The sequence below is a fragment of the Syngnathus leptorhynchus genome, chromosome 6, assembly GCF_054491065.1.
Source record: "Syngnathus leptorhynchus isolate UIUO chromosome 6, UIUO_Slep, whole genome shotgun sequence".
In the NCBI taxonomy this organism is placed as follows: Eukaryota; Metazoa; Chordata; class Actinopteri; order Syngnathiformes; family Syngnathidae; genus Syngnathus; species Syngnathus leptorhynchus.
In genome coordinates, this window is record NC_141200.1 from 14,827,324 (window position 1) to 14,853,677 (window position 26,354).

General features: G+C 40.7%; 1 protein-coding gene and 1 long non-coding RNA gene across 11 annotated transcripts in view; one reads left to right on the plus strand and one right to left on the minus strand.

Moving 5' to 3' along the window:
* The window catches only part of LOC147056141 (uncharacterized), a 118,532-nt gene that overhangs the window by 25,549 nt on the left and 66,629 nt on the right, over positions 1–26,354 (minus strand). The window lies entirely within an intron of this gene.
* ppp6r3 (protein phosphatase 6, regulatory subunit 3) overlaps positions 1–26,354 on the plus strand; it is an 87,420-nt gene that overhangs the window by 3,518 nt on the left and 57,548 nt on the right. For 8 of the 10 annotated variants that reach the window (XR_015066448.1, XR_015066449.1, XM_085914633.1 and 5 more), the window contains exons 2-11: positions 7,271–7,505; positions 10,187–10,373; positions 10,460–10,597; positions 11,877–11,942; positions 14,872–14,984; positions 15,233–15,346; positions 16,530–16,656; positions 19,337–19,489; positions 22,516–22,665; positions 23,519–23,583. Coding sequence is in view for 8 of the 10 variants with exons in the window: in XM_085914633.1 (XP_085770759.1) it covers positions 7,271–7,505; positions 10,187–10,373; positions 10,460–10,597; positions 11,877–11,942; positions 14,872–14,984; positions 15,233–15,346; positions 16,530–16,656; positions 19,337–19,489; positions 22,516–22,665; positions 23,519–23,583 (1,348 nt within the window). In the remaining 2 variants the exon portion in view is untranslated. Of the gene's footprint in view, positions 1–518; positions 678–7,270; positions 7,506–10,186; positions 10,374–10,459; positions 10,598–11,876; positions 11,943–14,871; positions 14,985–15,232; positions 15,347–16,529; positions 16,657–19,336; positions 19,490–22,515; positions 22,666–23,518; positions 23,584–26,354 lie in introns of all 10 variants that reach the window. The other 2 variants (XM_085914630.1, XM_085914628.1) reach the window with 2 other exon arrangements.

A 26,354-nucleotide genomic window follows, 5' to 3' on the forward strand; every position in this document is an offset into this window, starting at 1 on the left:
CCTACTCCTGCCATAGACCTCAACCCACAATTAACCACAAAAATAGAAAAGGCAAAATAGTGAGTTAAGTAACCCACTGAGGGCTGAAATCAGATGAAATCTATGCAACTTGTTCTCTAGGAAGATCACACAAAAACTGAACTGTACATATACTGACCACAAGGTTTAGTAGGTCTCAACTCGATTTACATTTACATGTACTTAACTAGATTAAATAATCTTTCACAAACCCCAATCATATAACGTCCTAGTTCATAAGGAGTAACATTGTGAATCACTACAGTAGAATAGGACAGTGTTTATTGCATGCAACCAAGAAAGAAAACATTTTTGCTGGTTTACATTGTGGCTGTCATGTCTGAGTGGGAGGAGCTTGAGAGGGCTTCTATCAGCATTGCGTTGGTCATATTGCAGGGTCACCTGGGAATCTCCACAGAAGGAAAATACATGTGATGCATGTTCCTGTGTGATAAATTGAAGAATCACTGTTATTGTTCTTTCACAATTGCTGCATACAGGTGGTGTGCCTCTGGATGTGCGCCGCTTTTGTGATAATCATTTCAGTTTTGCTGACTAATGTGGAAGTGCTGACTAACCTGGAATGGGCCACACATATCGCACCCCTGTATGTCCTTTGTTTTAACTTGAGCTCTGGTGTCTGGACTACCTACAACTAGGTAGGTGGATGAAGGTTGCCATGTACCGCACAAGACGTATGGCACACAAGTAAAGTATTTGCAGTATTTTATTGTTATCGATATTCTCCTTTTCTTTAAACCAGGAATTGTCAACCGGTGGTCAATGGCCATCTAGTGGTCCATGACAGTATCGTAGGTAGTCCGCAAAATTGGAAATGGAAAATAATTACATAACATTTTTGAAAATAAAATTGATTTATTATTTATACTTGATTCAGCTGAGATTTCCAAAATAGACATACAAATACAAAATTATAGCCTATATCGGTCTAGCCTCCCTTGGTGCAAAATAAAATAATATTCTGCCAAAGCAATGGTTCCCGAATTGCTTCTTGGTTATAATGGTGATCCCTTGGACAAAACCAGTTGAAAACCCCTGCTTATTTTACTATAGCTCGTATCTCACTGAGCTGATGTTTGTGCACATAGACTGTACAAACTGTGGGTGAATGTCTTGTGAACCTCTTTGCAACTGTTTGCAACCTTGAACGAACTCTGACCAAAAATCAACATTCAGGCCGTGCGCAAACCTTCGCTAACCTTACAACATGAAGGCCCTGCAGCGCATAGTGACCACTGCTAGTAAGATCATCGGGGCTCCACTCCCCTCCCTGAAGGACATTTACACCTCCCGTCTCACCCGCAAGGCGACCGCGATTGTGTGTGATGTGAGTCACCCCGCTCACACTTTGTTTGAACATCTGCCCTCTGGGAAGAGGTACAGATGCCTGCGCTCCCGCACCGCCAGACTCAAAAACAGCTTCATACTCCAAGCTGTCAGGATCCTGAATTCCCTCCCCCCTCCACCCTCGGCTGCATAACGTCCTGTTCTTTTGCGCTATGGTCTGGCTGTCTGCTATTAGCAGGCTTGCTCCATTTTGCTGCTCTTATTTGCCTATGTATTTATTTATTTATTTATTTATTGTTTATTTGGGTTATTTGCTTATTACTTATTCATTGCTCTTGTCTGTTCATTTTTACTCTTTGTGCTATTTGATTGTATGTGTTGTGTACTGTGTCTAGTCACCGTGGGATGGTGGGAAACGTAATTTCGATCTCTTTGTGTGTCTTAACATGTGAAGAAATTGACAATAAAGCGGACTTTGACTTTGACACTTAAGCCCCCTGTTCCACTGAGTGGCAAACAATTGCATTTTTAAAGGCAGCAAATGTGAAATCACTTCAGAGTTTGTCAGTGTTTGTTCAAGGTCCCAAATGTTTGCCGGACGTTCAGCAGACATTTGCCTGCACTTTTACTGTCACAAGGGAATTTTGAACATGTTTAAAATTCCCTACTGAAAAAAAAATCACTAAAACAGTTGGTGAATATACAGTAATCCCTCGTTTATCGTGGATAATTGGTTCTAAGAACACCCGCAATATGTGAAAATCCGCAAAGTAGTTTCACCCTCTCATTTTTAACATACATCATTTTTTTGTGCATCAATAAGTGTATATCAAACCATATAAGTGTATATGTTATCATTAGAACATTAAATGATACAGTAATCCCTTGCTACATCGCGGTTTGTTTATTGCGGTTTCACTGCATCGCAGATTTTTTTCCAAATTGAAAAAAAATTTTTAAATTCTAAATGAAATTTCTAAATTGAGGAGTTGTGGCACGGAAGTTGCCCAGATACCAGCAGAAGGCAGGGAGTGCCCACACAATTGCAGTGCATACACTTGTACCTTTTTTATAAAAAAAATTGTTATAATAATAAGAGTTCTAAAAACATATTTACAATGTTGTACCTTGTTATAGAAAAAAAATTACACTAATGAAAGAGTTCTAAAAACATATTCACAATATGTACACTTGTACTTTGTTATAAAAAAATGGTATAATAAAAGCTGTTCTAAAACCATATTTACAGTATGTATACTTTAGCAACATCTACATATATATCTACAAAATGCGCATAGCGCTGCTATGGTAACTTGTGATCACTAGAGGTCACATCATCACATCTACACGTTACACGCACACACATATAATATTTATAGTTTTGATATTTCTACATACTTTTCTGTATTTAATTATACTATTAATGTATTATTTACATGTTTGAATCAATTATTTAATGTTATATTAATAAAATATGCACATGAATGGTTTTATACATTTATTGACACAAAAAATGTACAGATGAGAGGGTGACCCCACTTCGCAGATTTTTACTCATCACGGGTAGTTTTGGAACCAATGATCCGTGATAAACAAGGGATTACTTTAGTTTCAAACATGTAAATACTATATTAATACATAGTATAAATGACATTCAGAAAATGTATAAATAATATAAATATAAATCAGGAATGAGAATTTTCCGTGGATCCGCGGATTTCCGTGTTTTTTTCCGTCGAAAGTAAAGTGTAAATCCGTTGATAAAATATGTTTGTATATATGGGGGGGAGCGGCCGGGCAACGTTAGCCTCGGCGACCCGCGAGCATTCCCCCGCCCGCCGCAACGGCATCTTTATTTTTGCCAGCATTTTGGCGCTACTTTCGTCACATCATTTCCACTTGTTAACTTACACGGAGAATTGTTTTTGCACCGCCACAATGTGAATTTGCGATTGGGTTTTCATCACTTGTAGACGAGTTATTTAGTCGAACACGATCAAGAACTGCTTCAGATGGTCATGACTCGGGAGCAGCGTCGTTGTACAACTCGGAACACAGTCCGTAACAACGTGCCTGACTGAACATATCCGTAAAGTAGATGTCCCAAGGAAGATTTTGTGTATTCTCTGTCAAGATATGATCAGCTATGGAGGTCGCAGTGCTAGGAACATTAAGGAGCACGTCGAAACAAAAAAACAAAACAAAACACAAAGCTACCGTATTTTTCGGACTATAAGTCGTTTTTTTTTTTTTTTTCCATAGTTTGGGTGGGGGGGGGTTTCGGCTTATACTCAGGAGCGACTTATATGTGAAAATTTTCACAAATTTTTACTTGATCATTAACACGTTACTTACTCGTATAGTTGATCACTTCACGTTATTTTTAGTAGATTGTATGACTTCACATGTTATTTTATCTTCATCTTGACATGAACATCTACATGAAAAATAGAGAAAAAAACAAATGAAGCAATTAACACTTTAAAGTGCCATATTTTTACTTGATCATTAACACATTACTTACTAGTATAGTTGATCACTTCACATGTTATTTTTAGTATAGTTGATCACTCTACATGTTATTTTATCTTTATCTTGAACATATTCAAAACATGAAAAATAAAGAAAAAAACAAATAAAGCAATAAACACTTTAAAGCGCCATATCTAAGTTCATGAAACAAACAAAACAAAAAACAACTGAAAAAAGAAATACATAGTTATTTTCAGACTAAACTGGATGAGGGTGCTCCAAATTTCACCATTGGCCGTGACTCAACAATTGGGAAGGGCTTAACAAAACTGGCACCAAATAGAAACTCGTATTCTGCAGGTTACAAGTTGTAAAATATGCAGCCGAAAACAGTAATCGAGCAGCAGAAAGTGTGGAGTTAGTGAGAAACTTGTAAGGGATTGGCAAAAAGCGGAGGTCACTCTTAGCAAAATAAAGAAAACAAAAAAAGCTAATTGCGGGCTAAAAGCTAAGTGGGCACAGCTCAAAGAACAAGTTTGTACATGGGTGCTTCAACAACATGCTGGTGGGAGAGCCTTATCAACAGTGCAGTTGCGTCTCCACGCCCAGGTATTTGCCAAAATCATGAATATAAATGACTTTGTAGTGAGAGGATCTTCTTGTTGTTATCGTTCATGCAACGCAAACGCCTCACAATCCACGCCCAGGTGCTTGCCAAGGAGATGAATTTACAAGATTTCCAAGAACGACCTTCTTGGTGTTATCGCTTCATGCAACGCAATCGCCTCTCTATCATAGCAAGAACATCTATGTCCCAAACACTCCCAGCAGACTTCCAAGTAAAGATCGACTGTTTCTGTGAGTTTATTAAGAAGCATGTCAGTGAGCACAATGTGGCACCAGATCACATTATTAACATGGACGAGATCCCCCTCACATTTGACATTCCCATGGGCCGAAGTGTTGCAGAAAAATGGCAGAGGAGTGTTAATATACAAACAACGGGTCATGAAAAATCACACTTGTCAGTGGTGCTGGCATGTTGCGGAGATGGCTCAAAATTGCCACCAATGGTCATTTTTAAACGAAAAACGATGCCAAAAATCCAATCTCCCTCAGTTACTGTTGCCGTAAATGAGAAAGGGTGGATGGAACAAGAAATGATGAATTTGTGCCTTACAAAGTGCTACACTAGGCGTCCGTACCGATGGCTTCTTTAGAGCGAACTAAGCTCTGCTTGTGATGGACAGCATGCGAGCGCACATCACAAGCAGATAAAAGAGAAATTAAAAAACCTCAACTCCATACCTGCCATCATCCCTGGAGGCTGCACTAAAATACTTCAGCCACTTGACGTCTCCGTGAATAGGAGCTTTAAAGTAGTTCTGCGTAACCTGTGGGAGCAGTGGATGATGGATGGAGAGCACAGCTTCACGGCAACCTGAATAATGCGACGTGCAACATTCCTGTACGTCATTGGATGGATCGACAAAGCATGGGCTTCGGTTACACCCAAAAACCATTCTGTCAGGATTCAGAAAAGCTGAAATAATTGCAACTGAAACTAACGAGGAGTTCGACGTCAACAACGGAGATGAGGAAGGGCCTCACGTACTACCGGCATCAGTAGCGGCTTTGTTTGTAAGTGACACAGAGGACGAAGAATTTGAAGGATTTAATGATTTGGAGTTACACAGAAGGTTTGAAAAAGTTGTAAATTATGTTATAGTTATTTGATATATATTTTATTTCGTGTAGCAACTTGTATATGGTTTTATTGTTACTGTTCAGTAGTTGTTGGCTCGTTGAACTCTTGTTAAGTTAAATAAAGAGCCGTTTACCAAACCCACGTCTTTCCTGGTACTTTCTTGATGCTACAATATAGTTATATTCTAGATCTGTGGGATAATAGGAGCCGCAACTGACGATGAGGCTGACTTCAGCGGCGCGGCACACACGCATAAAGGACGAGGAATTTGATCGATGGATTTAATGATTTAGAGTGACACAGATGGTTTGATAATGTTGTTTATGAGTTATTTGATATATACTTTATATATCAGTATAAGGGCCTGTGGAATAATTTGTACTGCAACCAACGTCAGCGGCGCGGCGCACACCCGGCATTAACATAAAGGACGATCGATGGATTTAATGGAGTGACACAGATGGTTTGATAAAGGTGTTATTTATGTTGTAGTTATTTGGATAACTGTCAATGTTATGTCAGGCCTGTTCTCAGCTCTTTGTTTGTGTATATGTCACGTTAGCATACTGTATCGTTTAGCCTGTTGTCGCTGGTTCATGTCTGTTCTTGATGTTGGATTTTGTCAGATAAATTTGCCCCTAAAATGGGACTTATACTCCGGTGCAACTTATATGTTATTTTTTTCCCTTTATTGTGCATTTTATGGCTGATGCGAGTTATACTCCAGTCCAATCTATAGTCAGAAAAATACGGTATGTTTTTACTTTTACAAACGTGGGTTTAGAACGTAACCTGACATTACATGTAGGCTATTGTCATGATATCGTCAAAGAACAAATCTTTTTATATATATATATATATATATATATATATATATATATATATACACACACACACACACACACACACACACACACACACACACACACACACACACACACACACACACACACACACACACACACACACATATATATATATATAGTGTGTGTGTGTGTGTGTGTGTGTGTGTGTATATATGTGTATATATATATATATATATATGTATATTGTGTATATATGTATATTGTGTATATATGTATGTGTGTGTATATATATCGTGTATATATGTATGTGTATATATAATCCTCCGCCCCGCTACTTTTCTGTTTTTTTTCGCATTTGCCATTCTCACCCCTGATATAAATATATTTGTGTGTGTGTGTGTGTGTGTGTGTGTGTAACATATGTAGATGTAACTAAAGTATTCGTACTGTAAATATGTCTTTAGAACTCTTATTATTATAACAACTTTTTTTAATTTGGAAAAAAATTCGTGATGTACTGAAGCCGCGATAAATGAACCAAGATGTAGCGAGGGATTACTGTATTGCAAACATTTGCAACCTTGAATGAACCCTAATAAACCCTGATGTGAATGCATCATTTTCTGCCTTCGAAAACACTGCAATTGTTTATCACTCAGTGGGTTAGGATTTTTATATAGTGGTTTATGTACATGTCGATTTTGTGTTTATGTACCTTAAAAATCTCAACGTTTTACTATATTTTGCAACTTTCAAGTCAAACAATGTTGTATGGTGAAATATGTCAATAAAGGCTTAATAATGGTGAACAGTATGTTGTTTGAAGTCAGATAATTCAATCTGACAGTCAGTGAATTATTGTTGAATCACATTTAAAGTGATGCGTTGAGTTTTGTGTGTTTGAATATGTTACAAGCTAGTGGCAACATGAATAAAATCCCATTTGTTTCTTTCTTAGGAAAAAGTATGTTTTGGAAATTTGACCTCCACGCTACATCCCACATTGACACTCTGCTGGAGAGGGAAGATGTTAGACTAACAGATATAATGGATGAGGAGGATGTTCTGCAAGAGTGCAAAGCCAAAAACCACAAACTGGTTGACTTCCTTCTGAGACCAGAGTGCATGGAGGACCTTGTCACCTTCATCACACAAGAACCGGGTGCTGATGTTGAGGAAAACATTAAATACAAGTATGACCTCACTTGTATTTGTAATTTGTATTGTGTAAACTCAGCAGCATCAAAGGTAATATTTAATGATGCTGAATTGTTGAATATTTTAAATATTTTATGAAAATTTGGTACAACATTTATCCCTATAGAAATATGTTTATTGATGTGGTATTGTAAAATTGTTCAAATGTTTTATCAACATATTTAAGAGTCATGTTTAAAAGGCCATAAAAATCTTTTAAAATGGAAAATTCTCATTTATTCATTTTTAAGCAAATACTCTAGCACGACCGCCTCACAGTAAGGAGGGTGCGGGTTCGATTCCACCTCCGGCCCGGAGTTTGCACGTTCTCCCCGGGCCCACGTGGGTTTTCTCCGGGCACTCCGGTTTCCTCCCACATCCCAAAAACATGCTTGGTAGGGCGATTGAGCACTCCAAATTGTCCCTAGGTGTGAGTGCGAGTGCGGATGGTTGTTCGTCTCTGTGTGCCCTGCAATTGGCTGGCAACCAGTTCAGGGTGTACCTCGTCTACTGCTCAGTGACTGCTGTGATAGACTCCAGCACTCCCGCGACCCCCGTGGGGACAAGCGGTACGGATAATGGATGGATGGATACTCTAGCCCCGCAGAAAACAAGAAGTGTGGATGATGATTTGGCTCTTCATTTTACCCTCTCAATCTAGGGTTATTCAAACTTGCAGATACAGTGCTCTAGCTGGTCGACTTCCAATTTGTACTGTTTTTTAAATGACACTGGACTTTTGTTTTAAACTTAAAATTGAATAGGCCTGTCACGACACTGTAATTACTACCGTAATTTTCGGACTATAAATCATGTTTTTTTTCATAGTTTGGGTGGGGGGGGTGGGGGGGGCAGGTGACTTATACTCAGGAGCAACTTATATGTGATTTTTTTTCACAAATTTTCAAAATTAAAAAATCCGCGATGTAGTGAAACCGCGATAAACGAAACGCGATGTAGCAAGGGATTACTGTCATTTGAACTGCAAGTGACGTCACTGGTGCCGCGCGGCGGTTGTTTACATAAAGGACAAAGGATTCAATCACGGGAGGATGAAGGGGCCCACAATTGAAGGATTTAATGATTTGGAGTGACACAAGGTTTGAAAAACTTGTTTATATTAGAGTTATTTGTATATATTTTATTTCGTGTAGCGACTTGTATATGTTTTTATCGTTACAGTTCAGTAGTTGTTGGCTCGTTGAACTCTTGTTTTCTTAAATAAAGAGCCGTCTACCAAGCCCACGGCTTGACTGGTACTTTAGTAAAGCTACAATATAGTTATATACTAGATCTGTGGAATAATTGGGGCCGCAACTGACGACGAGGCTGACGTCAGCGGCGCACGTAGGTCCGGAATCGACAGCTGTTTCTTTTTTTGACACAGAGGATGAGTATTCCGGTGGATTTAATGATTTGGAGTGACACGGAATAGGCGGCTCGATGGTGCACTGGTTAGCATGTCTGCCTCACAGTTAGGAGGGTGCGGGATATTTCTTTACGTAAAGGACGATCGATGGATTTAATGAATTGAGTGACACAGATGGTTTGATAAACGTGTTATGTATGTAATACTTATTTGAATAACTCTGAATGTTACGTCAGGCCCGTTCTCATCTCCTCGTTTGTGTATATGTCACATTAGCATACCATATCATTTAGCCTGTTGTTGTTGGTTCATGTCTGTTCTTGGTGTTGGATTTTGACAAATACATTTGCCCCAAAAGTACGACTTATATTGTTTTTTTTCCACTTTATTGTGCATTTTATGGCTAGTGCGACTTGTACTCCGGAGCGACTTATAGTCTGAAAATTACGGTACATGTATTAATTGTTGCATTAATAAATAAATAAATAAAAAAAAAATATATATATATATATATATTATTATTATTATTATTATTATTATACTATACCGTATAAAATGGACACAATCACACGTTAGTTTTCTCCAAACTTGGTAAATTGCCATTTACACTTATGTTTGTTTCCTGATGGCTGTCTTTGGCTGTAGTTGTACAATCACAGAAAGTTGAGTGGCGCAAATGGAATTAGTCACAAAACAATTGCCGCAGCGGTTTAGGAACACATCAAGCCAGATGAAAGTGTAGAGCCTGCTGCACGAGCAAAAAACTGGTAAGACATATAGTTAGTTGTATGACGAAGGTTGCGATACAAAGTCCATTTAAAACAACCATTCCACCCAGTTTATTCTTAGAAGAACAAAATACATGACAGGACATGGGGGGGCATCCATTTCTTCGCAGCTTGCCTCACAGATAGCAAAAGAGCCGTTCAACATTGTTGAGAATCCAGTGTTAAAAAATACTACAGATAAGCAGTTTTGGGAGGAAAAAAACAAGATACATTAACCAAAAACAGCCATTCCAGCCATGTACAATCAGGTGAAAGAAGGCATTCTAAAGGAGATAAGACATCTTATTTATACTTTGTTTGTATGAAGTATGCGTTGATTAGTTTCAGTGCAATATTTATGATCAGAGCTGTTCCTTTATAACTTTTATTTATGTAAGGTACATGTTTTTACTGCTCTATATTTCACGGTGAAATTTTTCTTTAAAATCTAATTTCATACCTTTGCTTTGTTTAGAGTGTACGTCTAGACTTATTTTATTGGCAAAATTAACTTCAACATGTTTTTTGCTTTTAATGACAGGTATCCCAACATATCTTGTGAACTTCTTACGTCAGATGTGAGCCAAATTAATGACAGATTAGTGGAAGATGAAAAATTGCTGATGAAATTGTACAGCTTTCTCCAGAATGAGCCACCTCTTAATCCACTTCTGACCAGCTTCTTCTCTAAGGTCTTGTCTATTCTTATAGGACGCAAACCTGAACAGGTGAGCATTTGAAAAAATTACGGAATAGGTGGTATGACCTGGCATTGCGACCCACCAGTATAATGTGAATTTTTGTGTGTGTCTAGATAGTGACGTTTCTCCGGAAGAGGGACGATTTTGTAGACCTGATGATCAAACACATAGGGACATCAGCCATCATGGATCTGCTTCTTAGAATGCTCACCTGCATTGAACCACAGCTGTTGCGACAAGATGTCCTTAATGTGGGTAGTAGGATTCTCCAATGATTACTTCCGATTTATGTTCACTTGTTCACTTAAGGTTAACGCAGACTCCCAATTCTATTTTATTGATGATCTGATATGAATAAGTAAACTTGGTTGATGGGTGGAAAAGGAAATTACCACATTGAGCCTGAGCCGTACTAAAGGACGTGCTCTCCAGACCCGCTTTTTTGTGAGTGTGGAGAGCACGTCCTTTAACGTGTTAAAGGATGTGCTCTCCAGACCCACTTTCTTTGTGGGTGTAGCATGCCAGGCTAGCTCCCTAGGCATTGAGTTTGACACCCGAGTTATATATGAATAATATCAGTGTTTGATGTTTAAGAAGTGCACTCCACATTTATGCGTCATTTATGCATTTATCATGAAACAGTCAGATATGTTGGTGTGGTGAAGCAACACATGTTTGCATTATTTTCGTAATATGTGATTAAAATTTATTAATTCATTCATTTATTAATTAATTCATTATTTTATTAATTATTTTATTTATTCATTTTTCTAATTGGCAATTAAGTACACTCTGTCCTCGTTTATTGTGAGGGGTTACATATAAAAAAATTACCTGCCCTAAACTTTGTTGAGAGGTGAGGTTACACCTTTATTAAGCCACCCCAATGCGGTTCTCACCCTTCTAAACACGTTACTTAATAAATGTATGTTTTAAATTTCACAGTGAAGAATAAATCAACGCTCTTCACTCCGGTAGCGGACAAGGATGGCAAAACGTTTTTTTCTTTTTATCTTTATAGTCTAAAGATCAGGAGAGCCCACATTAGAGTCTTGCTGGGGAATTAAAGCAATAATGTAAAGTTTGGTTGGTGTCTGGTGTCCCCATTTTTGTGTTTAATCTTGTATTTGCCAAAATAATCCTCCTCTCTCCCTTTAATGCAAAGCTCTATGTTGGAACGGGGAACGTCATGACATTGATAGGGCTGTCCTTTTCACCCACCACCTGCTATTGAGTGATAACCTATGGATGTAAATCTTTTTTTTTAATCACTAGACTTTATGCCGCCATATCAGAAAAAAAGAGCTCACTGACAGCTAGGCAGGAGCCGAGCAAGCTCGTAGGCGCCGCTGTCGTCGCCCTTGCTCGTTTGACATGCCCGGTATTTTCTACTCTACCCAATTCTAACGAATCTGAGTTATTCTCACTATTTTGCTGTGTCAATATTGAAAAACGGTCTGTCATCCCGCCCTGTAGTTGCGTATAATAGTAACAGAATACTTTGGTCACCTCTTTTGTTTCTCGTTTCAGTGGCTGAATCAGGAAAATATCATTCAAAGGCTTGTGGACATGGTACAACCCTCTCAGGATGAGGATGTAAGTTTAACAGTACTTTTTTCCTCCACCACAATTTAGATGCCACTTTTGCACTGGAACACACTAAGGGGATATCCATCCAAATGTTTTAAGCAAATTTAGTAAAAATGCATAAAACGACAATGCCTGCATTTATCCATTTGTTATTTTGCAAATTTTGCGAGGAGCGGAGGCTGCACCATGTGATGACGTCATCTGAGAGCATCTCTCTGGCTCAGGACACTTGGCAGACTCAACAAAAGTGATTCGAGGAGAGATTGCTTTTGTGGTTTAGAAGAACTCTGGTCACAATTGTAACAGCGATCACCACATAGCGAGGCGTCAAAAAGAGAAAGCAAAGATACAAATAGATGAGGAGACCACCGCGTCACCGGGGCCCCCCTCTGGAGCTAGGCCTGGAGGTGGGGCTCGAAGGCGAGCGCCTGGTGGCCAGGCCTTCGCCCATGGGGGCTGGCTGGGCATAGCCCGAAAAGAAAACATGGGTCCCCCTTCCCATGGGCTCACCACCTATAGGAGGGGCCAAAGGGGTCTGGTGCAAAGTGAGCTGGGTGGCGGCCAAAGGTGGGGACCTTGGCGGTCCAGTCCCCGGCTGCAGAGGCTGGCTCTAGGGACATGGAATGTTACCTCTCTGGCTGGAAAGGAGCCCGAGCTGGTGTGTGAGGCAGAAAAGTTCCGACTAGACATAGTCGGACTTGCCTCCACACATAGTTTGGGCTCTGATACAAGCTCTCTCGAGAGGGGCTGGACTCTCTTCCACTCTGGACTTGCCCACGGTGAGAGGCGTCGAGCAAGTGTTGGCATACTTATTGCCCCCCGGCTGGGCGCCTGCACATTGGGGTTCACCCCGGTGAGCGAGAGGGTAGCCTCCCTCCGCCTTCGGGTGGGGGGACGGGTCATGACTGTTGTTTGTGTCTATGCACCGAACGGCAGCTCAGAGTACCCACCCTTCTTGGAGTCCCTGGAGGAAGTGCTGGAGAGCGCTGCTTCTGGGGACTCGTTCTACTGGTTGACTTCAATGCTTATGTGGGCAATGACACTGAGAAGGGCGTGATCGGGAGGAACGCCCCCCCCCCCCCCCCCCCCCGATCTGAACCCGAGCGGTGTACTATTGTTGGACTTCTGTGCTCGACACGGATTTTCTGTAATGAACACCATGTTCAAGCATAAGGGTGTCCATGTGTGCACTTAGCACCAGGACACCCTAGGCCAGGGGTCGGGAACCTATGGCTCGCGAGCCAGATGTGGCTCTTTTGATGATTGCATATGGCTCGCAGATAAAACAAAATATTCTCACTTGTTTTAATCCATTTTTAATCGATTTTTCACTGCGCATGACCTGTTCAGGGCTGCAGGAGCAATTGTCCATTATTTTAATTGGATGATACTGGCCTACGTTTGCCGTTGCTGGGTAAAACAGGTAAACGCCCCCTTTTGAATCAGTCTGAGACTGCGTCTGGTCGGTCATTAGCTCAAAGCTAACCCTTCGACGAAGAAGATGGCAAAAAGAAAAAAAGACGACGAGTATCGTACATTTCAGGACGAATGGACCGAAGAATTAGCCTTTGTGGAGAGAGTGGGTTCTGCGGTGTGTCTAATTTGCAGTCACAAAATTACATCGTTGAAATGGTCGAATGTAAAGCAGCACCAGAAGTCGCATTAATGGTGAGTGTTATAACAACCAGCTCAGTGGCCTAGTAGTAGAGTGTCCTCACTGAGACTGGAAGGTTGTGGGTTCAAACCCCGGCCGGGTCATACCAAAGACTATAAAAATGGAACCCATTAACTCCCTGCTTGGCACTCAGCATTAAGGGTTGGAATTGGGGGGATATATCACCAATATGATTCCCGAGCCCGGCACCGCTGCTGCTCACTGCTCCCCTCTCCCCCAGGGGATGGATCAAAATCATACAGGGATGGGTTAAATGCAGAGGACAAATTTCACCACACCCAGATGTGTGTGACGATGATCATTGGGACTTTTGACTTTATTATTTAGAAAAATAAATTCAGAGACTTATTATACTGACATTTGAGCTGGATGAAGTGGCTGGGGAGAAGGAAGTCTGGGAGTCCCCCTAAAGCTGCTGCCCCCGCGACCCGACCCCGGATAAGCAGAAGAAGATGGATGGACGCAGTATGCTTGTTGAAAATAGCGATATCGATATTATTGCGATATTTAACATGTATCCACAGAAGTATAATTTTTATTATCAAACGAAAGACTTAATTTTTTTATGTGGGAAAATAAGCAATCTTAATGTATTCTTGGCTAATTAATTTCAATTTCCCCAAGTCTTGGTTGGCAATGCACATTTAGGTTTACGTCGCACTGATCCAATTTAAATAAAACCAAACAATTCCACAAGGAAGTTATTGCATTACTTTGCAATATGCATATTGCGTGGGCCAATATCACAATGGCAATATTTTTTTATATATTGTGCAGCCCTAGTTTCAAGAGCCAAAATTTGCATTTTCTTTTTACCAATATACAGAAAAATCCAGCCACTCCAAGCACAAGTTGTTGTTGTTTTTTTGCCAATTTTAGCCCCTGCCCAGGTAGATGGAAGCCAACCAAGTCACTTTGGTGTCAATGCAGATCAATTGTCAATTGTACTGGATCGTTTTGTGTTTCTGCTGCTTGTCATTTCACTTTTGGGTTTTGATAAACATTGGTTTTGTTGTTGCAATGCTATGTTAGAATATACATAATATATAGAATAACAACTTGTCGTACTCTTACTTTGAGATCAGATAGCCTGCCTTTTGTCATTTTCAGTTTGACGAATTTGTTTAAGACACATTTGCTGAATCTTGTGATGGTATTATGGACAGTAGATGATGAAATTCCTATTAACAGAATGTGGTAAAATAATCACATTTCCATGATATTATTATTGTTATTTAAAAAAATGTGATATTCACACAGAGACACTCCAACGCCTCACAGTCACTGTGTGAGATCATCAGACTGAGCAGAGATCAGATGTTCCAAGTCCAGGGATGCCTACAGCCAGACCCATTACTGGCTACACTTGAAAAGTATGTTACGTTAATAAATACAGTGCTCAGCATATGGATTAGATCAGTGACACTATCTCTTAGACCAAAAAGAAAGTTTTTTTGTTCTGTTAATAATCTTGGTGTGGCCACATCAAGTTCAGTATGTAATTGATTATTTAGGATTCACAAACAAATGAATTCTAACTCGTACAAGAATTTCTGAGGACCAATGCCGGAAAGGTAATGGTTAATAAATAAATATATTGTATCTTCTCATCTGTCTTCAGGCAGACCACAGTGGAGAAGTTGCTGTCTCATATCTTTGACAAGGAGAAGAATGAATCTGCAATTGTCAGTGTTATCCAAATCCTTCTTACATTGTTTGAGACAAGACGACCAGCGTACGTCCTGTGATCTTTCCCATTCTTTCAATTTCAGTTTAAGTAGCTCACCGAGCAGCAAAGGTTTGCAAGTGTGTGCGCACGTATCAAATGTTTTTTAGTCAGGGTTCATTCAATGTTGCAGTAGCAAACCGTTGCAAAGATGTTCACCAGACATTTCCAAAGATTCTAAATGGTTGCAAACACCATCACATTTTGAACATGTTTGCGACCATTAAAATTGTTGGCAAACGCCTCTGCGACCCTTTGCGACTTTGAACGAACCCTGACGAAAAACTGAATTCGCATTGACTTGACACCCTTGGTCATTCAGGGATGGTCTTTAAAAAATTCAAAGGCAACGTTTACATGGACACGTTTATTCTGATTAAAAACCTGATCGGAAGAAAAATGCTTCATGTACACGCCATATTCGGAACAGTCTGACTGGATCAAGACAATTCCGATCAATATTTTCTTCAGAAAGAAGGGTGGTTTATGTCTGTTGATAATCCGATCGCCACACATAAAAACACTTATTTCGACATTTCAGAACAAACTACCTTTACTATGCATGTCTTGTTCCGTAAGTTATCCTGTTATTCTCAAAAGCTTCTGTCTTTCTCAGTTCATCATCGTACAACTGACAAAATTTGTCCATGTAATTGTAACCAAATACATTAGCAAGGTGCCAAAAACATAAATGCCAAATGTTAAAAATTAAATTCCATGTGAATATTTTAAACGTGAGTTGAGGCTATAGTCCTCCCTTCTTTTCCTTCGTTATGACTAGGCTTCAGTTGCAAATGTAGGGGTATGAACATGAAACACCCTTTGATACAAAGTCGATTAAACAACAACCTCTGGGCATATCAGTCTCAAGTTGGCTAAGTTTAAACATTGCATCACATTTAAAATTTGTGATGGGAAATTGATGTTAGTATTTATATCAAGAAGCAGCCAACCCAATGAGCATAAAGAGCCAAAAAACTAGATCCCAATATTTGCTGGAGAAATAATGCAGCAATTATTTAAAAAAAAAAAAAAGTATCTACAAAATGCTACTGATATCTAACATGTCAAAGTCAAAAAAAGTCAAAGTTACTTTATTGTCAATTTCTTCACATGTTAAGACATGTTTGATAACTCTGCTGTAAAGTGATAGCAAGCTTCACTTAGAATATTGTGGGCGTTTCTCTTCAAGGTTTGAGGGCCATATGGAATGCTCCCCTAGAATGTCCAACCCTTCATTCTCAGTCAGCCATAGCATTTTGGAGGCTGTGAGACCACGACTCAAAGACTTTCATCAACTGCTGCTCGATCCCCCAAAGGTAAATTCAGATAGACTCAGAATTAATTCCCATGTTTTTTTTGTTTTGTTTTTTTCAACTAGTGATCGCTTGTTTTTCATGCACTTTAATTGAAAGTACAATGTTTTGACACAAATATTTATCTTGTCTGGTTTTATTTTACACTGTACCAAAAGTAAGTTTATGCAGTCGCTTCATTTTACCCATGAAACATCTTAAATCTATTGTATGTGTTTTTTTCTAAATACAGCTGAACCTCAATTTTATGTGCTTCGATTCTACGCAACTTTTTGTCTGACCCAACTTTTTCCGTCATAAATAAATTTTCTTTTGAACTGTCAGCACTAACCTTAAAACATTTAGAAAACAGCACACAACCATTGTTGATGCCCAAAACGTTGGGTTGTACCTTTGGTTAAATACAAATATTTCAAATAAACTCAGAACAAAACATTGTTGTTTAGCAGACACTACAATGGACTTCACTGATTTTGAAGAAGTACCGTATTTTCCGGACTAAAAGGCGCACCGGATTATAAGGCGCACCTTCAATGAATGGCCCATTTGAAAACTTTGTCCATATGTAAAGCGCACCGGATTATAAGCCGCATAAAATAGAAACTATACTGCAACAAACTGAGGTTGACTAGGGTTGCAGTATGCATCCACTAGCCAATAACCAATGAGCCCTCTGTAAACAATCACGTTTCTCAAACTATCCTATAAAATGATCAGAACTGACTAAAGTTCGATCTAACACATTGGTACTGCTTACCTATGTTTCCCTTCCATATCGATCTGTACATTTACTCGAAACATTAACAGAGCAGCCTATTTTGACATGAAATAGCCTCGTGCGTATAGCAGCTATCACTATAGCATTAGCCACCTGCAAACTCCCATGAGCCTCAGCTCGCAGACTCCCATGAGCCTCAGCAAAGTGTAAACAATCGCCTTTCTAAAACAAGCTCTTATAAAATGATCGGAACTGACTAAAGTTCGATCTAACACCTTGGTACTGCTTACCTATATTTCCCTTCCATATCGATCCGTAAATTTACTCCAAACATTAACACAGCAGCCTATTTTGACATGAAATAGCCTTGTGCGTATAGCAGCTATCAATATAGCATTAGCCACCCGCAAACTCCCATGAGCCTCAGCTCGCAGACTCCCATGAGCCTCGGCAAAGTGTAAACAATCGCGTTTCTCAAACGAGCACCTATAAAATGATCAGAACTGACTAAAGTTCGATCTAACACCTTGGTACTGCTTACCTATGTTTCCCTTCCATATCGATCCGTAAATTTACTCGAAACATTAACGGAGCAGCCTATTTTTACATGAGATAGCCTTGTGCGTATAGCAGCTATCGTTATAGCATTAGCCACCCGTAAACTCCCATGAGCCTCAGCTCGCAGACTCCCATGAGCCTCGGCAAAGTGTAAACAATTGTAAACGAGCACCTATAAAATGATCGGAACTGACTAAAGTTCGATCTAACACCTTGGTACTGCTTACCTATGTTTCCCTTCCATATCGATCCGTAAATTTACTCCAAACATTAACACAGCAGCCTATTTTGACATGAAATAGCCTCACGGGTACAATAGCTATTCAGCGACGCTCCCTGACCACAGTTGCTGTAATGCTGGGAAGCGATGTGACCTTGTAATTTACTAGTCGTACTAAAACGTACTGAAACATTTTGGCAGACCTCTGTGTTCAACCAGTATGGATCAACAAATTCATCCATTGATCCATATATAAGGCGCACCGAACTGTAAGGCGCACTGTCGGCTTTTGAGAAAATGTTAGGTTTTTAGGTGTGCCTTATAGTCCGGAAAATACGAAATTTTAAATGGACGATATACTAAAGACCGTACGAACTTAAATGACTAGCACGTAAACTTTCGCGCTCGTGATTTAATTTCTGTGACTGTGTGCCCTGCGATTGGCTGGCAACCAGTTCAGGGTGTCCCCCGCCTGCTGCCCGCTGCCCGCTGGCGGTTGGGATAGGCTCCAGCACGCCCGGGATGGATGGATGGATGATTTAAAGGCGTTTGATAAGAATATGGAACAGCACCACATTGTGCGAGCACAGAGACAGTGAGGGCTATTTGATCTTTATGCCTCCTTATGCTAATAGGAATAACATGATCGCTACCCCGATGAGTAATATACAATATATAATAATTGTTATAAAAATATCACATTAATTTTCACACAGAAAAATTATGTTATTCCCCAAATGCAAACACGTGTATCTTAGTACGTATTTTTATTTTTGATCACCAAATGATTCCCGAGCGCGGCACCGCTGCTGCTCACTGCTCCCCTCTCCCCCAGGGGATGGATCAAAATCACATGGGATGGGTTAAATGCAGAGGACAAATTTCGATGATCACGATGATCATTGGGACTTTACTGCAATTTCCTGATACACTCGTGTGCGTGGCTCTGATTTTATTACACTTCCAAGACTTTATAAAGCACTTTCTGGGTTAATGCAATTCCAAAGTTCTGGACCCCATAGTCCACATAGAATCAAGGTTCAGCTGTTGTATTAAGTCCAGAAGCATTTGGACAATGACAACAATAATAGTTTTTTGCTTTCACTCCCACAATAGATTAAAAATATTGTCTGGTTTGATATCTGAGTCAAGAGTTTGTGTTCTAAAAAGTAAATTTTCTTGAACAGAAGGACATGATGAAGACCACATGGGGAGTGCTCAATCCTCCTGTGGGGAACACAAGGCTCCATGTGGTCAAACTAGTGGTCAGTTTGTTGCAAACCAATACTCCTTCTATCAATAAAGAGCTCATTCACCTCAACACCCTGGGAGTAATACTTGTGAGTATTATAGTTTCCGCTGAATTTTTATTATGAGCAGTCCTACAAATCCAAATGACTACAGCTGGGGCAAAGTGCTGTACATACTGTGAATAGAACCAAACATAAAGCACAAATATAACAACCATATTAATAAGGACGTAAATTTGTTATGTTTATTGAAAATATAAACTGCTCAAAAAATTAAAGGAACAGGTTTTAACAGGGTATGGCATGAATTCAATTACACTTTTCTGATAAGGTTTTGGTCAGGTACGTGGCAGAGGGGGTTGTTAATCACTTTCAGCTGCATTGGTGTTGATGGAATTAACAACAGGTACACTAGAGGGGTAACAACGAGATGGTCCTCAAAACAGGACTGGTTTTGCAGGTGGAGGCCATTTCAAGCTCCTTCCTCTTGATCTTTTTTAACTGTTTTTCCACAAGTGTTGGCTTTCGCAAGAGTCATTATCACGACTGAGAGCATGAGGCATTTCTTAACCCTCCTGAAGTTGCGCAGATTGTCCAACTCCTCCAGGATGACACATCCATGCGGGCTGTTGCAAGAAGATTTGATGTGTCTCCCAGTACAATCTCCAGAGCATGGAGGAGATTCCAGGAGACCGGCAGTTAAGTTACTATAGGAGAGCTGCACAGGGCCGTAGACTGTCCTCATCCCATCAGCAGGACCGATATCCGCTGCTTTGTGGAAGGAGGAGCAGGTTGAGCACTGCCCGAGCCCTACAGAATGACCTTCAGCAGGCTACTGGTGTTAATGTTTTTGCCCAAACAGTCAGAAACAGACTTCACGAGGGTGGCCTCAGGGCACGACATCCTGTAGTGTGCCCTATGCTCACTACTCAGCACCGTGGAGCTCGATTGGCATTTGCCATAGAACACCAGAATTGGCAAGTCCGCCACTGGCGCCCTGTGCTTTTCACAGATGAGAGCAGGTTTACCCTGAGCACCTGTGATGGACGTGAAAGGGTCTGGAGAAGCCAAGGAGAGCACTATGCTGCCTGCAACATCATTCAGCATGACCGGTTTGGTGGTGGGTCAGTGATGGTCTGGGGAGGCATTTCCATGGAGGGACGAACAGACCTCTACAGGCTAGAGAACGACAGTCTGACTGCCATTAGGTATCGGGATGAAATCCTTGCACCCATGGTCAGATCCTACGCTGGTGCAGTAGGTCCTGGGTTCCTCCTGATCCACGACATTCCCGGCCTCATGTGGCAAGAGTATGCAGACAGTATCTGGAGGATGAAGGAATTGACACAATTGAATGGCCCTCACGATCACCTGATCTAAAGCTGCTAGAACACCTTTGGAACATAATGTTTCGGTCCATCAGACGCTGCCAGGTTGCTTGTTAGACTTTGCAGGAGCTCACTGATGCCCTTAGACAGATCTGGGAGGACATCCCACAAGACACCATCCATCGTCTCATTAGGAGCATGCCGCGACGTTGTCAAGCATGCATACAAGTATGTGGGGGCTACACAAGATATTGAAAAGAGTTTTGAATTGAAGAAATTGAATTTAGACAAAATGGACGAGCTTGCCACATCATTTTTTCACTTTTTTGTGGGTGTCTATATACTGAGCCCTCTGTAGGCTGAAAAGTTTTATTTCCATCAAAAGATGTGGCATCCTTTTGTTCCTGAGACATTAAACTGTCCATATCAGATATCCAACTTTTTTTTTTCACCTTTGAAATCTGATGTGTTTTCAATGTGTTCCTTTAATTTTTTTGAGCAGTGTACATTATCATTTTTGTAAATAAAACGTCTGTGACATTGAGAAACCTCTGCAGACGCCAACATGGTCCGAACAGGCACCACGTAAACCTCGAAGCTCTCAAGTGTACCCCCTGCACCAGTTTTATAAATTCATTACAGTGAAGCTTCGGTTTTCAAACGTACCGGTTCTCAAATAAATCAGTATTAGGTTGCGCGTTCGGCGGTGCGCTGCAGTTGCGCGATTGGACAAAAATGCGCAAATGAAAAAATGCTTAAAAAAGGCGTTTTTTTTTTTTTTTTGCTTGGAACGGATTACATTTTTTTCTATTATTTGTAATAGAACATGATTCGGAATTTGAACGATTCATTTCTCGAACAGCCTTCTGGAACGGATTGTGGTCGAAAACCGAGGCTCCACTGTACCTATCTTTTTAAATTGTTGCTGATAATCATTAACATGTTAACTGTCTTCAGAGCTGACTATCACCATTATTATGAATAACAAAGTTAATTAGAGAAAATCTCTTAATTTATAAGTGGACTGAAAATCAAACGGCAATGGGCCCATTGCATTACTCAGTACCCAAGAAGTAGCTCTGTTTCAAAAAGGTTGGTGACAATTGCTTTACAGTGTGTGTGTGTGTGTGTGTGTGTGTGTGTGTGTGTGTGTGTGTGTGTGTGTGTGTGTGTGTGTGTGTGTGTGAGTGCGTGTGTGCGTACTTTTCGACAATAAAAATAATTTTTGTTTCTTTAATTTATTTGCATTTCATTAAACCTGCAAATGTGTCAGATCATTTTGTCTGACCATGTGTAAAGACTCAATGGCTGGAGTTATTCTGTCCTTAATTCACACATAGGGCGCTCCGCAATATAGAGCGCATGATTTACGGTAAACAAAAAAAAAACTGGAGCAAGACAGTGAGTTTGGTTGTACTTTATTCTACTTTATTCTATTCAACCATGTACTTTATGGTACTCACATTTTTAATTGATATTCATACATAATTGTTAGTCGGTATTCATGCTCAAATTCCTCAAAGTCCTTATCTTTTGTATCTGAATTAAACAGTTGGGCAAGTTCGTCATTAAACATGACAAGTTCCCCCTCGTCATCGTCTCGTCCTTGTTGGAGTCCCGTTTGCATTCCTATTAGACAGTTTTTTCTGGAGTTTTAATAACAACAGTGATGAAATATTTTTACATTTGTGTGACAATTAAGAATTCAAGAATGTTACCTAAATCTTCTTGTACAGTTTGTTGTCATAAAATAATGGGTAATATTTATAACATTGTTATCTTTCATAGGATATGTATTTCCGATACAGCTGGAACAACTTCCTCCACATTCAGGTGGAAATTTGTACAGCTGTGATTTTGGTCATGCCTCCTTTCACCACTGAAGTTCAGCTAGACACAGAACAGGAAAATGCAAGCGAGAGCATCCTCGTCAGACATGTAAGATTAAAGTATCACATCATATGTACATTGGGCACCTGTGTTGTGGGGCTGGGTGATATGGCTGTAAGGGAGACAGATTATGAAATTGTTGCTTTTTAATTGCTTGTATACAAATAGTGTCTGGAGTGCCTTTGCACCCATCAACTATGTACTTGTCAACTCAGTTTGGTGATGTATACAAAAGAAATTGCGCTGACCCATCAACTGTTTTGAAAGTAATAGTAGTAACAATAATAATTTTTACAGTTTTTTTTAGGGATGCACTATGACTCTCAGACCAATATTTGTGATTCGGGGCGTTACATTGCTTGATCTGATATCAACACAATTGTATAGCTTTCTGTGAGTGCAACTGATTAAAAAATGGAAATGGTTAGCTCAACTTTATTTGATGTTAATCTGTCAATATTCTTAATGGCTAGATGTAAAGATTGAAGGTGAAGTTCACTGCGTAGGTTTTTTGCACTTCTTTTGTTTTTATTTCAACTTAAGTGTTGACGTCATAAGTCACAATGAAATTTCGGAAATTAAATAGTTTGCCTGGAACATCTTGTTTGCTTTTTATACTTAAAATATTTGTATTATGAGATGATTGATTATTAAAAAGTGATTTATTTGGTCCTAATCATATTTCATTCATCATTAATCTCAGTGCATTAAATAGAATTAGAATGTTTGAAATATTTGAAAATGCATTTGTGCTGTTACAATGTATTCTGCTGGGATTTAATTCCTTTTAAACCAAACCAATTCCCAATTTCATTTCACAAGTTTACTATCAGTATTAAATATCAAATTTTATTTTTAATTGACATTCTAAGTAAACATTTTGTGTAATTCTCTTCAACAGTTGTTTCAAAAATGCCATTTCATACAGAGAATCATTGACGCTTGGAACATAAATGAAAAGGAACAGTGAGTATAGTTTTTATTTCTTTTCAATTTGTAGTAAATTCATTAAATAAATATTTAAACTGAATAAAACAGGTTGCTAAAATATTTGTGTAAACAGTTGTTTGAGCTTGTACCCATGGAATCAAATTTGATCTGTTTTTGAAGAGAGTCAGGTATTTGCTTTATGGGTTGCATTTGTAAACATCTTCACAATAGATTTACGAATGGCCTTTTTTTCATGGAAAATAGTTTCTACTTCACTTTTCAATTAGTTTAATGTTATTGTGTGAACAAATAGGGTATCGCTATTCCTTACAGTAATTTCCCTCGTTCCCATTAAGGTGTTCAGAGTAAGTCGCTAAGGAAACAGGAGTCGATGAAATTTAGTCATCAAATTGTTTTGTGTGTTAAAATGGAGGACAGGTGAATCCAGTGAGAGTGAGGCAGGAAGGCTTTCTGGACACCAACAAATATCGACCGTGAACTTGATGGAAGCCCACTGAAGGGTAAAGAGGGTGGGTGTGATATGCTGTCAGGGCTTTGAGCAGGTGAGAAACATGGCAGTCGTGGTCTGGGCAGCTGAGATGTTGAGGGGCGTGAGGGTACAAATTTGTCCTATGCCAGCTTCAATAAATGAAGAGGTAGTTTCTGTTAAGTGGTTAGGAGCGACTCCGTGGGTTGCAGATGTGCTTTACTAGTAGCTTGTTTTTTTTGGCTTCTTACAAGGACAGGGTAGATCTCTATGCAGACAGGAAGGGGCAGGAAGCAGCTTTCTGGGCACTCAACACTGTACAAATCATACAAAACAGTACAACTAATACTAAATGTAACATACAGTAGAGCAAATATTGTAATTTTCCGACTATAAGTCGCAGTTTTTTTTCATAGTTTGGGTGGGGGGGCGACTTATACTCAGGAGCGACTTATATGTGAATTGTTTCACAAATTTTCAAAATTCAAAAATACGCAATGTAGTGAAACTGCGATAAACGAACCGCGATGTGGCAAGGGATTACTGTCATTTGAACTGCAAGTGATGTCAGCAGCGCGGCGGTTGTTTACATAAGGACAAAGGATTCGATCACGGGATGACGAAGATGACGAAGGGCCCCACGTTTGAAGGATTTAATGATTTGGAGTGACACAAGGTTTGAAAAACGTATTTATGTTAAAGTTATTTGATATATTTTATTTCGAATAGCAACTTGTATAAGTTTTTATCGTTACAGTTCACTAGTTGTTGGCTCGTTGAACACTTGTTTTTTTAAATAAAGAGCCGTCTAGCAAACCCACGTCTTTCCTGGTACTTTGTTAACGCTACAATATAGTTATATACTAGATCAATGCGGCGCACGCGCGGCGTTGTTGACATAAAGAACGAGGAATTTGATCGATGGATTTTATGATTTGGAGTGACACATGACACGTGAGTCGTCACATTGTGGTGGAGGGCTTTGCGTGCCCCTATGATCCTAGGAGCCATGTTGTCTGGGGCTTCATGCCCCTGGTAGGGTCACCCATGGCAGAAGGGTCCTAGGTGAGGGGCCAGACAAAGCACGGCTCAGAAGACCCCTTATGATGAATAAAATATATGGATTTCGTTTTCCCTCGCCCGGACGCGGGTCACTGGGGCCCCTCTCTGGAGCCAGGGCTGGAGGTGGGGCTCGAAGGCGAGCGCCTGGTGGCCGGGCCTTCGCTCATGGGGTCTGGTCGGGCATAGCCCGAAAAGAAAACGTGGGTCCCCTTTCCAATGGGCTCACCACCTATAGGAGGGGCCAAAGGGGTCGGGTGCATAGTGAGCTGGGCGGCGGCCAAAAGCGGGGACCTTGGCGGTCCGATCCCCGGCTGCAGAGGCTGGCTCTAGGGACATGGAATGTCACCTCTCTGGCTGGAAAGGAGCCCAAGCTGGTGTGTGAGGCAGAAAGGTTTCGACTAGACATAGTCGGACTTGCCTCCACACATAGTTTGGGCTCTGGTACAAGCCCTCTCGAGAGGGGCTGGACTCTCTTCCACTCTGGAGTTGCCCACGGTGAGAGGCGTCGAGCAGGTGTTGGCATACTTATTGCCCCCCGGCTGGGCGCCTGCACATTGGGGTTCACCCCGGTGAGCGAGAGGGTAGCCTCCCTCCGCCTTCGGGTGGGGGGACGGGTCCTGACTGTTGTTTGTGTCTATGCACCAAACGGCAGCTCAGAGTACCCACCCTTCTTAGAGTCCCTGGAGGAAGTGCTGTAGAGCGCTCCTTCTGGGGACTCCATTGTTCTACTGGGTGACTTCAATGCTCACGTGGGCAATGACAGTGAGACCTGGAAGGGCGTGATTGGGAGGAACGGCCCCCCCGATCTGAACCCGAGCGGTGTTCTATTATTGGACTTCTGTGCTCAACACAGATTTTCTATAATGAACACCATGTTCAAGCATAAGGGTGTCCATGTGTGCAGTTCGTTGATCGACCTTGTAGTCGTGTCATTGGATTTGCGGCCGCATGTTTTGGACACTCGGGTGAAGAGAGGGGCGGAGCTGTCAACTGATCACCACCTGGTGGTGGGTTGGCTCCGATGGTGGGGGAAGATGCCAGTCCGACCTGGCAGACCCAAACGCTCTGTGAGGGTCTGCTGGGAACGTCTGGCAGAATCCCCTGTCAGGAAGAACTTCATTTCCCACCTCCGGCAGAGCTTTTCCCACGCCCCGGGGGAGGCGAGGGACATTGAGTTCGAGTGGGCCTTGTTCCTCGCCTCCATTGTTGAGGCAGCCGACCGGAGCTGTGGCCGTAAGGTTGTTGGTGCCTGTCGTGG